A 14,859-nucleotide genomic window follows, 5' to 3' on the forward strand; every position below is an offset into this window, starting at 1 on the left:
AGGACTCAAATTCCACAGTGTGGCCTGGCTCCTTTTCTCCATGTGTGTGAGGGGGAAGGGGGAGCTTGTACCCAGTGTTGATTTATCACCCCAGCTCCCCGAGCCTCAGTGGCTGTACTGTTCTTTAGGGATACCAGTTCACACTTCTGCCTCTGTCCTCCTCTCCCGCACTTCCTGACTCTAAACTGGACTCCAACTCTTGCTCCCTGAGCCCTGCTCAGGGGATCACTGTCATCCAATGAACACCTCCTTGTGAGGAAAACTGGAGAGCAAGAGGCAGCAGATCTTGGCAGGGTATTGAGATGCGGGGGATGGCAGCTATCAGGCTGCACGCCCAAGAGAGAGCTGCTGCATGCTCAGTATTCTTGAAAATAAACCCAGTTATTTAGGAGCTGAAATATGGATTTATTCAAGGCTCCTGGTTTTTTTTAATCTTGAACTAAGGGCTTTTTTGGCTCTGGTCTCCTCGTTGATGCTGATCTTCAACTACACTAGTGAAACAAGCATATAAGAATCACTATTGTACCGCAGTAGAGCAGAGCTCTCAGAAAGCCAGTCCTCCCTTGTAAAGCTGGGTTTAACCAGTGAGAGTTGGGCCTCGAACTCAGGGTATATCTTCACAGTAGCATTAGCCTGGGTGATCTACACCCAGGTCTGAGCAGCTGGGTCAGCCTTGCCCAGGTGTGGACAGGCAGTCTGTAAAGCCATAGCCAAGTTTCTGGGTCCTCACTGCTGTTTCACTCCCTCATGTTCACTGCTAGAATATACCGCATGGTTCTCTGTGCTACAGTAAGCTGAGCAGCTCTATGATTCTTTCCAGTGAATTGTGGGACCATTTGTCTGTTCTTCTGGGCACATGGGGAGAATTGCGGGAAGTATGGGAGGACTATCAGCACTCAATGGGTTTAGCCTGTATCCTCACTGCAAAGGGAGTGGATTACAAGCCTAAATGGAACTCAAGTTTCAACCCACAGCTCAAGCTGGGCCAACTAGCTTGGGTGTAAAGCACCACTAAACTGGGTGAGTGATTTTCTGTGTGGACAGGAGTGGGGTTAGGTGCAACACCCAGATAAGAGCCCAGGCTAACTCTGCAGTGAAGACAGAACCTTAGCTGTTCGGGCAACTTTATACAACAATTTATGTCTAGTGAACATACAGGTTTAATTCTGAAACCTCCTTAATTGTTTTAAGTTTTAGTCATTATGTGTGCCTGGAGGGCCATCACTAATGTCTTGGATTTTCTTTTATATATAACGAGTCCCAAATTTGCCACACTGGTAGCAGCCCTCTATCTAAAGAGATTACAGCATACAGCCCGTATGAATTTTATTACCGCGAGTGGGGAAACAGATGGTATTTCCGTTTATTTGCACCTAAGGAACCTTTAGTTTCCATATAAATTTGTCACATTTTGTTTTTTTGGGAAAGAGAGAGTGCCACAAAATTGTCAACTTTGGTAGCTTTCCAGGGCCGGCTCTAGGATTTTTGCCGCCCCAAGCAAAAACAATTTTGGCCGCCCTCCCCCCGTTTTTTTCTTACCCCACCCCCGGCCCCGCCTCAACTCCGCCCCTTCCCCAACTCCCCAGCCCTGCCTCCTCCCCCCAGGCTCTCAAGCCTAGGAGGGAGGGTTAGCAGCGGCGCGCGAATCAGCTGTTTCGCGCGCCGCGGCCGCTCGGGATCTCCCCCTCCCTCCCAGGTTTGAGAGCCTGGGAGGGAGAGCGAGCAGCGGCGCGCGCATCTGCTGTTTCGCGCGCCGTGGCTCGCGAGCGGCAGCAGCGGAGGTGAGCTAGGGCGGCCGGGGCACATTTTTAGGGGCGGCAGGGGCGGCATTCTAGCACCGGCCATGCCGCCTCTAAAAATGTGCCGCCCCAAGCACCAGCTTGTTTTGCTGGTGCCTAGAGCCGGCCCTGTAGCTTTCCCTCACTGAAGGGTGTTTCGCATTATTCTAGGTTTCCACTGTTTTTGTGAATGAGTGTTATCCCTCCTTCCCAGATAGGGAAGTAGGTCACCAGAAATACGACATGACTTGCTTAAAGTTATGCAGGAAGATTGTGGCAGGAACTGACCCAACATGACCTGTCTAGAGCCTTCCTTAACCAGCAGCCATCCTTTCCATTCAACACCTATAATGGATAGAGGTGCATATTTCAAGGAACTGATTTGAAAGGACAGAGTTGGGTGCCTAAGTGCCTTTGGAAATCTCCCCCTAAAATATTATGGCATTTGGACACCACATAATTTAATTCGTCTTTCCTGAGCTCAGATTTATATTTTAATAGCTCATGCGATGGGAGTCTCCTTCTTAGCATGTGAATGCAGCTGGGTGGTTTGAAAACATGACATTCACACCAAAGTGATGGTTAAGGTCATTATCTAAGTTTTTTATTCCCTGGGCGACATAATGGAGGCCGCCTGAACAATGAGCTTTTCATTGGCTATTCATAAGGCCCTCTGGGCATACACTGTGTGACCTGACACGAAATGGATGGAAATGAAAAGACAGAACAATATGCGGCTTTGGCATCTCTTTCCAATGTGGCAGCGGAGGGGTTAACAGCTGCGATGTTTTTGAGTGTTCCAAAATTGACCCCTGACTTCCCTGAATGGAATGAAAAGAAACAGATTGTGGGGTGCGACCAGCACTTTCTGAAAATGTTTGGCAAATACAAGGAGCCTTTATTTTCTCCATTCTTTCTTTCTTTCTTTTGAGTTGGGAAGGGGGAACCCATGTATTGGAAGCCTCAGAAGTGCTTTTCCTCTGCCAAAGCCACAAAATTAAATCACTTTCTTCTTGGCCAGTAGCATGGGATTCAAATATTTGGTACATAGACTGTACATGGTGAGCTGCGAATATTTTAGGGGGTGTTAAGGTGACTGTCTTTTCAGAGACACTGCAAAGATTTCTCTGATGACAAAGTATGCTGTAAAAGTCACTCTCTGCTAGGTGAATAGGCATAAAACCACATCTTTGTTCATAAGCTTTTTATTGTGGCAGTTGTCATCATGAGCAAAACCTGAAAGTACTTGAAATTCCATTAAAATCACATTCACATATAAAAATGCCATCTCCTTGAAAGTTTGTCTCTGTAGACTTTGTTCAAGTGAAAAGTCAATATGTATGAGACACATTTATGTAATTTAAGATGAATGGTTAACTGTTAAAGTGCAGGTCTCGCACAATTATGTCGGCTGCTGATCTAAGAAATGAAACACTTAACTCTGGAGTTGTTGGTTAAAGTCAGCTTCTGAGTTGTTTTGTGTGATAAGATGCACTGCATTTCAGATGATTTGGCTATAGAGTATCTGTGGCTATAAGTGATCGCTAATTGTCTCATTGGTGCTCAACCACAGTAAATAATCCCACCCTAAAAGTGGAAACTGTCTTTAGAATTTACTGAATTCTTGTATTTGGATAACGCTGCTTTTTTCGAAATTCTTCTGTATTTGTGCGTGTCCTTGTGCATCTCTTAAGCTTACGGCTTCCTGTTGTGGCGAAAGCAAATTGTGTATTTAACTGAGAGAGCCCGGAATTGTTTTTAAGATTCTGAAGGCTTTGGATTCGCTCATACAACTATTAATATTGGTGTGTTTTGATTGCAACAGAATGATAAAAACTGGGCAGGATTTTATCACTCTAGTGGGCCAAGAACAAGTGCCTGGGTTCCCAAGTTTAAGCAATGTCTTGCCAACGATAAAACATTTGTCTGGTCAAGAGGAAAGGAAAATGCATTTTCAATTAGTCATGACATTGCTTAAAAGAAGAGGCATTAGGCACTGTGGGGAGAAGATGGGGGTTGGTAACATGGGAGGGGAGAGACAGCAGGAGGCAGACAGAAGAAGAGCCTTTATCAGACCACAACAGACAGCAGCTGAGTTTGAGGCCATTCTTGAATAGAGATAAGCTTTTGTTTAGCAGTTGGCTCCCTTGGGAGAGAGGGGGTTTAATGGTAAAAGGAGACCTGTGTTTCTTCCAAATAACTTAATATTTCCATGTGTGCGTGGAGGGACATGCTTATGGGGTGGAGGGGGGCTGTGGGAGGGTGCTAGAAGAGCATATACTCCTCCCAACTGCTGCCTTATAAGCTGATTATTGGTCATCCTGGCTGAAAATGATTCCTTTGGAGGACTTTCCCTGACTCCCTCAAATCTCTTGGACAAGATGCCACCCTTGCAAAAGAATTAAATAGCTGAACGAAATTTGCTCTACTTTCCTCTCTCTCAAATCCTCAGCTCAACAGGCTTCTGATGTACAAGCATCTGAAAAAAAAATCATATTGTGACACAAAAACAGCCTTAGATATGCTCAGTGGCTATCATGATTTATTAAAAAAAAAAAAAAAAAAGTTTAACGCTGTGTCCTGTACTTGACCTGCAAATGCTTGTAGCTAACTGATCTAGGACTTTTTTAACTGCTCACAGCATAGCCAGCTGTCTAAACGAGAGATGGTTATTTTGATAGAGAGGGTGTGTGTGTGTGTGTGTTATTTTGAGAGTTTTTTTTTTTTTTTTAACTTCTAACATTGAGGAAAATCTTGGATGAGGTCCATGTGCATGTTAATCATATGAATGGAAAAGTGTGAATCTCTAATTGTTGGTGCATTCAGTACACATTACAACAAGACAGACCTGAATTATATGATAAGTAGGCTGGAATTCTTTAACGGGTAGAGGAAACTTTCAGCTCCATTGCCTCCTGGCTAACTGTAGTAAATTTACTTAGTAATATTTTACAGATGTCTTCATCCCTTTCTTGGCAAACAAGATATTTTTTAAAAAAAAAGCAGCTTTGAGGGGTAAAGTCAGAAACCACAACAGCAAAACAATTTGGCTAAAAGGGGCAACTGTGAACGCATGAAAAGCAAGTCATTTTATCAAGTGCTTTTTGGTTTGGTTTGCATTCCCTCCCACAGCTAAATATGTTACTTAAACTACATGAGTCTGTTTTGGAAAATCCATTGCCTGTTGCAAGTTTCTCTATGCTAAACTTAACCTTCTACATTTTATTTTTAGAAAGCTTATAGTTGGTTTATTCAGTGCTGTGGAGAAGTTGAAATAATGTCAGCCAGGTCAGGAGAAAGAAGCAATTGGCTTTATTTCCAGAGGGGTAAAGTTGAAGCAGAAGTAATAATAATAAAAAATATAAATAATTCTAATGGGGAGAGAACTATCTATCTTTATTGTAAATGTATTCTTTTAATAGAGAACCATTGGAAAAACAGTAGTGGGATGCTTTCTGAGGGAGAGCCAAAAATTGTGCAAAAATGAATGGATGTAAATCATAAAAGTATATGTACTAGAGATAAAATTCTTGACAAGGAGCTAGATTTTGATCTCTGCCACAGCTGAAGCTTTGTAGACTAGTGAAATCAGTTGGGTCTAGGTTTGAGTCCTCTGCAGGTTTTAACACTAATCTGCTGTGTGATTTTGGGCAAGTCACTTAACTATTCTGGGCCTCAGTTTCCCCATCTGTAAAAATGGGGAATAGTGCAAAGTGCCTTTAGAGTGTGATTTGGCTCAGGCCCATCTCTATTATGTGCATTTCAAGTAATGAAAAGGGTTATATCCCTAAAACAGAATATAAAAAGAGAACAGCTCTCACTCCTCCCACCCTAGGCTGTGCAACGCTCGTCATTTTCAACACGCAAAGGCCGATGGTATGGTTGCAACAGAATTAAAACAGAGGAAGCTTGAGACGATGGGACATTTTATTTTATTTTCAGTTTTGCATTTTTGATCTTGGTAATTAACATGAATTAAACAGTGAGAGGTTTGTGTGGGCTAAGATGTAAACCTGGCTTTAAAACAAATGACATACCTAGAAGTGAGTGGAGAGAGAAGGAAAAATATTCACTGTCTATATTTTAACAAGACACTCCCACTAAACTTTTCTCCTCAGTCACGAGTTCCTGTTCTTGCAGCAAGAAGGAAAGACTGTGGATTCTGTTCATTTGTTTCCCCCATTTAAACATAAAGGTTTTCTCATCACCATAGCCAAGGAAGAAAGCAACAAGTGGCAACTGAACTTAAACTAGGCACCCTTCATTGGAAATCTATCTACATGGCCCCCAGTATTGTGATAGCCGAGCTCTTCACACTCTTTAATGTAGTTGTCATAACAGCCCTGTGAGGTAGAGAAGTGCTATTATCCCCATTGTATGGATGGGGAACTGAGGCAGAAAGAGACAAAGTAACTGACACAAGGGCATACAGGTAGTCTATAACAGCGCATAGAATTGAACCAGAATCTTCCAAGTCTCAGGTTAGAGCCCTAACTGCACTACTCTGCCCTTCAAATCACGGTGTGATCACATAAGAGCGGCTAGACTGGGTCAGACCAACATTCATTTTCTGACAGTGGGCAGTGCCAAATATTTCAGAGGCAATTATTGAGATCTATCCCTTGTCACCTAGTCCCAGCTTCTGGCAGTCAGAAGTTTAGGGACACCCAGAGCATTGCTTCCCTAACCATCCTGTCTAATAGCCACTGATGGACCTGTCCTCCATGAACTTATCTAGTTCTTCTTTGAACCCTGTTATTCTTTTGGCCTTCACAACATCCCCTGGCAACGAGTTTTACAGGTCAACTGTATGTTGTGTGAAGAAGTACTTCCTTTTATTTGTTTTAAACTTGCTGCCTATTAATTTCATTGGGTGATCCCTGGTTCTTGTGTTACGTGAAGGAATAAATAACACTTCCTTATTCACTTTTCCACACTAGTCATATTTTTATAGACCTCTATCATATCTCCCATTCAGTGCCTCTTTTCAAAGCTGAACAGTCCAGTCTTTTTAATCTCTCCTCATGTGGAAGGTGTTTCCATGCCCCTAATCATTTTTGTTGCCCATCACTTGTTTTTTTTCCAATTCTAATATATCTTTTTTTGAGATGGGGAGACCAGAACTGTATGCAGTGTTCAAGGTGTGGGCATACGATGGAAAAATATAGTGACATTATGATATTTTCTGTCTTATCTATCCCTTTCTTAGTGGTTTCTAATACTCCATTAGCTTTTTTGACTGCCACTGCACATTGAGCAAATGTTTTCAGAGAGCTATCCACACTGACTACAAAATTTCTTTCTTGAGTGGTAACAGCTAATTTAGACCCCATATTTTTGTATGTATAGCTGATATTATGTTTTCCAACATGAGTTACTTTGCATTTATCAACATTGAATTTCATCTCCCATTTTGTTACCCAGTCCCTCAGTTTTGTGAGATCTCTTTGTAACTTTTTGCAGTCAGCTTCGGACTTAACTATCTTTAGTAATTTTGTACCAGCTGCAAAATTTTCCCCTTCTTCCAGATCACTTATGAATATGTTGAACAGCGCTGATCCCCATACAGATCAATGAGGGACCTTGCTATTTAACTCTTCCCACTGTGAAAACTGACCATTTATTTCGACCCTTTGTTTCCTTTCTTTTAATCAATTACTGCTCCATGAGAGGACCTTCCCTTTTATCCCATGACTGCTTACTTTGCTTAAGAGCTGGGACCTTGTCAAAGCTTTCTGTAAGTCCAAGTTCACTATATCAACTGTATCACCCTTGTCCACATGCTTGTTGATCCCCTCAAAGAATTCTAATAGATTGGTGAGGCATCATTTCCCTTTACAAAATCTGGGTTGACTCTTCCTCAACATATTGGGTTCATCTATGTGTCTGATAATTCTGTTCTTTACTAGAGTTTCAGCAAATTCTCAGGAGGAGTGAAGAACAGTTCTGAGGAAGGATGGTCCAGAGGTTAGGGTACTAGCTTGGGACTTGGGAGATGAGGGTTCAACTTACTGCTCTGTTACAGACTTCCTGTGTAACCTTGGATGCTCTGATCCCTTCCAAAAGTTTGCTCTGAAGATGCTTGCTTGTGGCAGAATTTTAATAAGGAGGTGGGCTCCCAGGAACTTCTTCTATCCAGCCAATCAGTGGACATGAAGGGGAGAGGACAATCATTTTTATAATGCCTTTCTTTGAATGGGGGACATTAAAAGGAGAAAAACTTAACACAGACATATTCAAGTGCACTGGAACCAGTGCTAAAAATTTTAATCAAAGTACAAAGGAAGCAACCCCTTAGGTTTTTTAAGTTACTACACATTGGCCCAGAGCACTGTCTTTACAATACTATACGCTGTCGTGATTTGGAGAATGCTGTAGTAGTGGTGGGTTTTTCTTTTTTAGAAGCAACAAAAAGAAGAAATGGATTTGAAGGAATTAAACAGACACTTTTTCCCCTTTCAAGCTTCTGAGGGGATACATCCGAGTTTGCTTTTTATTCTACAAGAACAGCAGCCTTGCCAGAAATCAGGCTGCTTTGAATTGTAGCTTAAGTTAACAAATCTGTTGGAGATTTAAAAAACAAAACAAAGCCAAATTTGTAAAGGTTCTGAACAGTTTGAAGGGGGAGGGAGAAAGTTACTTTTAAAAAGTCCCTGCTTTAAAGTGTCAGAAAATCTAAACTGCACAAAATAAGGGGGAAAGCAGAGATCCTAAACAATCTTCAGAAGAGAATATGAAACCTCAGAGGCAGAAGAAATACACAGAAGGAGAAGACTGCAGCTTGCAGTAATCTGTAAATGATTGCTGGCAAAGTCTAGAGGCTTCAAGCTTGATCTGTGTTTGTTCCAAAAGAAAGCCAAGGAGGACGGTGTTAATAAAGAGAGATTTAACTCAGAGCAGTGCTTGGAATAAAGTGGGCTACAAAAAGGTCAAATTTGATCAGTTGGAGCAGATTACAAGGGCTTTAAAAGGTAGTGGTGGAGAAATGAAACTGGGACCGTGAAGCAATATAGCACAAGATTGATTTTGGGGGTGGAGAGAAGCTGGGACAAGTGCTTATCAGCTTGAGAAGTAGGAAGAGCTGTGCTGGGGCTGTGTTTTCATTCCCACGCTGAGTAGAGTACTCTGCTGCTTGTTGTGGTTAGCCTTCTCTTCAGTGTTTTTATTATTATTATTTAAATACAATGGTTTCTATAATCTCTGAACTGGATCCACTGAAAGGCTGGAAAGTTTTAAGGTAGGCCTATGTTTTCTTCCTTTTGGTACAGTGGTTCACCCCCAAATTAACTGGAACTTGAGTTATAATTGAAACGTGAGCCCTGGGCTTAAGTAACAGAGGAGTTTCTAGTAATTAGATCCCTTTAAGATACAGAAACCCTTTAAGCAGATGTTTAGAGAGACTCCAGGGAGCATTTAAAATATACTTCTCGGTGTTACAGTGCAGCAAGGAAGTACTGATCATTTTTTTTAAAAATGGAGATTACTCTGTAAATTAAACTTAATAGTAAGTCTAACACCAGTTGATACTGTAAGAGAATTAACTCTTTGTTTGCATTGTGTTGCTTCCCAGGGGAGCATTTAGGAAACTTCTGAATAGTTAAAGAGAGGGTAAGAGCTGATCAGTAAAGGATAAATATTCTTTTAGGGAAAAGAAACAGAAATGTGCTGTTGTTACGTATTTTGGGCTGTTGAATCTTTAGGTAGTCACTAATGCATAAATTTGACATTTGAAAATTGCTAGAGATTGTTGCTTTATCCCTGAAATGTATTTTAAAATAATAGTGAAACACATAGAAAACTTAAGCTAAAAGTGACCAAGATTGTATCCAACCCTTCTCTTTATTACCTGATGCAGATGTTGCAAAGCATTCATTTGAAAGCCCTGAGGTATTAACTGATCAGGCTTACTGATATTCTAACTGCATGTCTTGTCCTTTAAGAGTATGGAATTATAAAAGTTGGAAGATAGTTTTACAGTAACTTACCTTTTAAGAAAATAGTTGGTGATATCAGACTAAATTAAATCTGACTGACAAGTTTGTTTCCTAACTTTTTCACACTATCCCAATACTCAGAGGTAGCACATAACACTACTGGATGTGTGCCACATTTGTATAAGGAACACAGCACAGATATGTTTGACAGTCAGGTATATTTTATCTTCTTGGCATATACATTTTAAAGTGCTTCGATTAGTGATGTTCTGTTTAACGCTGCAGAAGATGAAATTCAAAAAATGAACAAACATATCTATCTTAAATGTATTGCTTCCCTGAATCTTTTCTCTCCTATTTGCAAGGTGCTGTGCATTATCAAAAATGAAATGTTTCTTTGGTCCTCATCTGGGTCTGGGGCTATAGGGCATAGCCGGATTTACAGCAAGCTTGCTTTTCTAACATCTGGGATTGTCAGTATTTGGAAAGCTTCAACTTATTTTTCCACTAAGTAAAATGCCACAATTCCTTTTTTTAAATGTTTTATTTTAATTCAGCGTTGCTGTGTGCTTACTTACAGCAATAGTAATACTGGATATACAGTGTATGCATAAAATAAGAGTATGTTATGGGTGCAGCATAAAGATTTTATTGGCATGCGTTTTGGATGACCATGTTACTTGCAAGGGGATGAAACAATGAGTGGCTTATGCACGACATCCCAAATGAGTGCCAGTAAAATATTTTAGCCATAACACCATAGCATCTCTGTATGTCACACGCATTACAGGAAAGCTCTTTCAGGAAAGTTTCAGAGAGTAAATTTTACTGGGACTACTTTTGTATCCCTATGCTAGTAAAGCCAGATTGAACTGGGCCATGAGACAATGAACTTCAGCACAGAGAGAATGCCATTGACCTAGGCCTGAAGCATGCCTGATGAGTGGAAGAAATGTTTCTTTGGCAAATTGTTGTTGTTTTTTAAATGATGACTGTTTGAAGGTGCCCAGTGCTTTGGAAAGTTTGCCTAAGTCCCAGGGCCGATGGACTGGTGGACAGAGGGCAAGTGAGAAGGTCAAAGACGCATGATAATTTATATTATGCTTGTGCAATTTCTCGCACGGATATCACCTGTAATTTAGATTGTGGTGCATGTGCATGCTAAAATATTTTCCAAACAGAGAACTTTGTATGCTGAACCCCTTTATCAGAGGGATAAAATGATAAAGCTTATTAGTTACATGTTTATTTCTTGGCTAGTCCTACTTGATTAAGTTAAACATACTATATCCATCTCCCCCTTCCCCTAACATTTCAGCCTCTCATCTTCCTCATTCCAATTTCCAACTTAAGCTTCAATGCCCTTCCCATTCAACACTGAAGTCTCTCCTTTCATATAGCTGTGAAGCTTACTCATGGTATTTAAGGAAATAGATAAGTAGATTAGTTAGTCGGCCCATTTCTTGTAGTCATTGTGGTACCAAGAGAATTGAGTCTTTGGGACAGATTTAAATGGGGCAAGGGAAGTGGCTTGAGACCAGCTCATCATTACCTTCTATGAGCAAAAGTAGCATGCAGGAAAACACACAGTTATGGAAGAAGCAGACCAACGGGGCAATGAAGCCAGGATTGGTCGAGAGCGGTAGAGACAATATAGTAAGACATAAGGAAGGGAAAGAGTTAGGGCCTTCAAGAATTTTCTGCAAGCCTTCAACTTTACAAGGTGGAACCAAAAGAGCTAGTAGAGAGAGTCAAAGAGGTACCTGTCTATATACACATGTAGACACCAGTACCCCTTTGAATGCCTTCCGCTCTGCACGGACCAACTGAGTTTGGATCCACCTTTTGGACCTTCTCTTCACTATGAATAAGAGGAGTGTCCTTAATTTATTAGATTATTTTGCAGTGAAATCCTAGAGAAGACAAGGCAGTTTGTGCTTTTCACACAAGTAAGCAGTCTGAGTTTAAGTCTATAGGAGAACTTTGTCTTTGACATGTGTGAAAACTACAAACTGCCTTGAATTCTGCAGGATTTTAACGGGAGTTAGTTCAAGTTCAGAATATACTTGTTTTTGGAGTGAAGATGAGGCTTTCATGTGATTTGTAACCTTTTTCAATCTCTCCTGCAGTACTGAACCCTTTTTTCCCTAAAGCAGCCGATCCCCACCCTTCACAATTTAACAGTGGTGAAGACCGACTTTGCCAAAAGGCTTTCCCCTCCACACATTGTCCAAATCTCATTGTAAATGGGGTTCAGGGATAAAGTTCTTAAAACTTAGGAAGATTTATATTTGGCTAGTGAGAAACCAGGAGAAAGCATGATTCCAGTCTGTTGTTTTGGTTATTTGTGAGTGCAACACCAACAATTCTCTACAGTATTTTCTCCCCAGGTTGATTGCCCATGTATTAAGATAGGTCTGGTTGCTGCATGGTTTTCTGCTTATAGAATGGGAAAAGAGGGTTGGACCGTGGTATGTTTGGATGCCAGTTTCAGTTGCTAGCATGGGATTTTCCTGGATTTTGTTTTCTTTATCATTTAACTGAAACAGCGCAAGTATTACTGTGTGATGCATACTCTACCTAATAATCTGCCAGAATGAAACCACCTACATAAATGAGTAATAAACAGAGATAGCTTTGATTAATGGGGAAATGGATGGTAGTTACTGATTATTTTACTTCTGCCACTGTATCTCATTGGTACTAATGAGCATGGTGGCCAGGGCTGCTGTACCCTATCCAGGATGTAGATAGACCATTTCATTGCTATATGGTCACCCAACATGTAACAGCTTTTGGAAAAGAATTTTATAAGCTATATTTTACTCTGAGGCCTTAGGGAACCTCCTCCAACCCCCTTAAAAGAGGCCTCACTATGAAACACAATCCTGGATTCTGTCACTACTCTGAAATACAGATAATGGAATTTGGACGTTAATAGAGAATCCAATTTCCTTTTTAATAGTCACAATATGTTTGTTAGGCAAAAAATAAATATGTGAGGAGGTACATTTGATGTTGACTGAAAACACATTGAGGAAATTGCTTTCCAGTTAACCCATTCAAAAATACAGATCATATAATACACTAAAGTCAAGGGAGGCCTGTGAAGGTCAGAGTTGGTTACACAAATGATTGATGCTGGGAGGAAGTTAGAATTTATGCACAAGAATTCTCTGTGGTTTCATTTTAAAATAAGTAGGTTAGCAAAATACAACTGGGTTTCTTCTCTGTAACCCTTCTGCCAGGTGGAGCTGGCAGCAAGCAAGCAGGGCCGGGTTCAATATCTAGGGGCTACTTTTCAACAGTACACCACAGAACCGGCTCAAGCCAATTAAAATGGATAGTATATGCATCAGGGGTAAAGACTAAGCTCCTTGCTATGTGTAAGTATGTTTCCTTCATCCATTTAGTGGGAAAGGGTGGGGTCTGTATTCATTTCACATACCTGACATATTTCTCCAAATGTGCCCTAAAATCACAGCGGAAAATACTGGCAGGGCAGTTTGAGTTAGTGTTCCCATGTTTGGGTTCCAGGTAGAAGTAAAGACAGAATAGAGTATTTCAAAGAATATTAAGTGCAAAATGATATACTAGCAAATAGATCAACGTAGGTGTTAAAGACAGATTAAACCAATTAAGTCATCTAGTCCATTTCTCTGTCAGTGCAGGATTTGTTCATACATTATATTTTTTTTCAAACTTGCTTAGTCTACCTTTAAATGGGGCTTCCACCATTTCCACAGTCTTATAAGAAATCTTCCTTTATTTTTGTATCAAGGCTGCTAACAAAACTCACTCTGCGCCTTGTTCACTTGGACATGAGTTGCTAAATTTTCTAAGTGCTGCGTTGGGGATTTAGCCACGTGACTCCAATTAATAACCTGATCTCCCATCGAAGGCAATTCCACCATGTTTGTCAGCAGTCTGTTCACTGCCCAAATGTTGTTGTAAAATTGTTCTTAAACCTGAAATTAAACTTTACTACTGCAGTTTAAGCGTAGTCTGGTTCTGCACTTACTAATTCACTGGCTCCTGGTCCCCCTGAAGTCCTTAGGAGTTTTACTATAGAAAGGAAGTATAGTCTTGTAGTTTAGGCAGGAGACTGGGACTCAGTAAGAGAGGGTTTCAATTTGCAGGTTGTCTCAGACGTCATGTGTGACTTCAGTTAAGTCACTTAATCTCGCTGTGTCACGGTTCCCCATCTATAAAAACAAGGATAATAATAGCCTGTCTTGTCTATTTAAATCAGTGGTTTTCAACCTGGGGAGCCGCAGACTATGTGTAAGATTTCCAAAGGGGTCTGCACCTCCATTTGAAATTTTTTTATGGGTCCGCAAGTGAAAAAACGGTGGAAAACCACTGATTTAGATTGTAAGCTCTTCAGCGCAGCTGTCTCCCTGAGTTTGTACACCACCTCGCACAAAGGGGACCAAAGTCTTGGTTTGGGGCCTCTAGGTGCTACCATAATACAAATAATTAATTTATTTCAATGGGATCAAAATGTAGCCCTAGTGAGGACAAGTCATCTCTGGCTCATTTATAACATCTTTTTTCTTATTCCAGTGTCTTGTCTTTAGACTGGACATCCTTGGAGTTTCCTAGAATTTTGGTTGGTTGAACTCTGTAATTTGAGGTTCGTAGAACCTTCTGTTCTAAAGTGCCGTGCCTGGAACTGAATGCTGCAATTGTGGCTTAACCAATGGTGAATTGCCTTGCTTGTTTTTCCTGTAATCCTCCTGTTTCGTACAACTCAGTATAACATTTTGCAACCTCAATGTAGCTTTTTGCAACCTCAGTTACATTCTTGACTCTTACACTTTATCAGCTACTGTGTAACCCAAGTTCCTTCTTTATTGCATAGCCATCCTACTCTGCCTAGTTATTATTCCCTGGTTCTATATGTGTGTATTTGAATTATTCCTTTCTATATGGATCTCTCTACACTTATACTTATTATTCCGCATTTTCTAAACTCCAGCCCATTTTTCCTCTGTATTGCATTTTAATCCTATCTTTTGTGAGATCTCTCCTTGCTTTATCATCCATGAACTTGATATACATACCCCCTTTTGAACCCTCTCCAAATCATTGGTACTATAATCCGCTGGTCAGGGTGTTTACCTCTCCCTCTCTTTGCCTGATCC

At 40.8% G+C, this 14,859-nt stretch overlaps 1 protein-coding gene across 2 annotated transcripts in view; it reads left to right on the forward strand.

The window, feature by feature from the left end:
- Window positions 1-8,872: 8,872 nt before the first annotated feature.
- Window positions 8,873-14,859, forward strand: part of CELF2 (CUGBP Elav-like family member 2) — a 445,244-nt gene continuing 439,257 nt past the window's right edge. For both annotated transcript variants that reach the window (XM_065419232.1, XM_065419240.1), the window contains exon 1: window positions 8,873-9,015. In XM_065419232.1, the coding sequence (XP_065275304.1) occupies window positions 8,963-9,015 (53 nt within the window). In that variant the 5' untranslated portion in view covers window positions 8,873-8,962. The remainder of the gene's footprint in view (window positions 9,016-14,859) is intronic.

This window comes from Emys orbicularis, chromosome 1 (assembly GCF_028017835.1).
Source record: "Emys orbicularis isolate rEmyOrb1 chromosome 1, rEmyOrb1.hap1, whole genome shotgun sequence".
In the NCBI taxonomy this organism is placed as follows: domain Eukaryota; kingdom Metazoa; phylum Chordata; order Testudines; family Emydidae; genus Emys; species Emys orbicularis.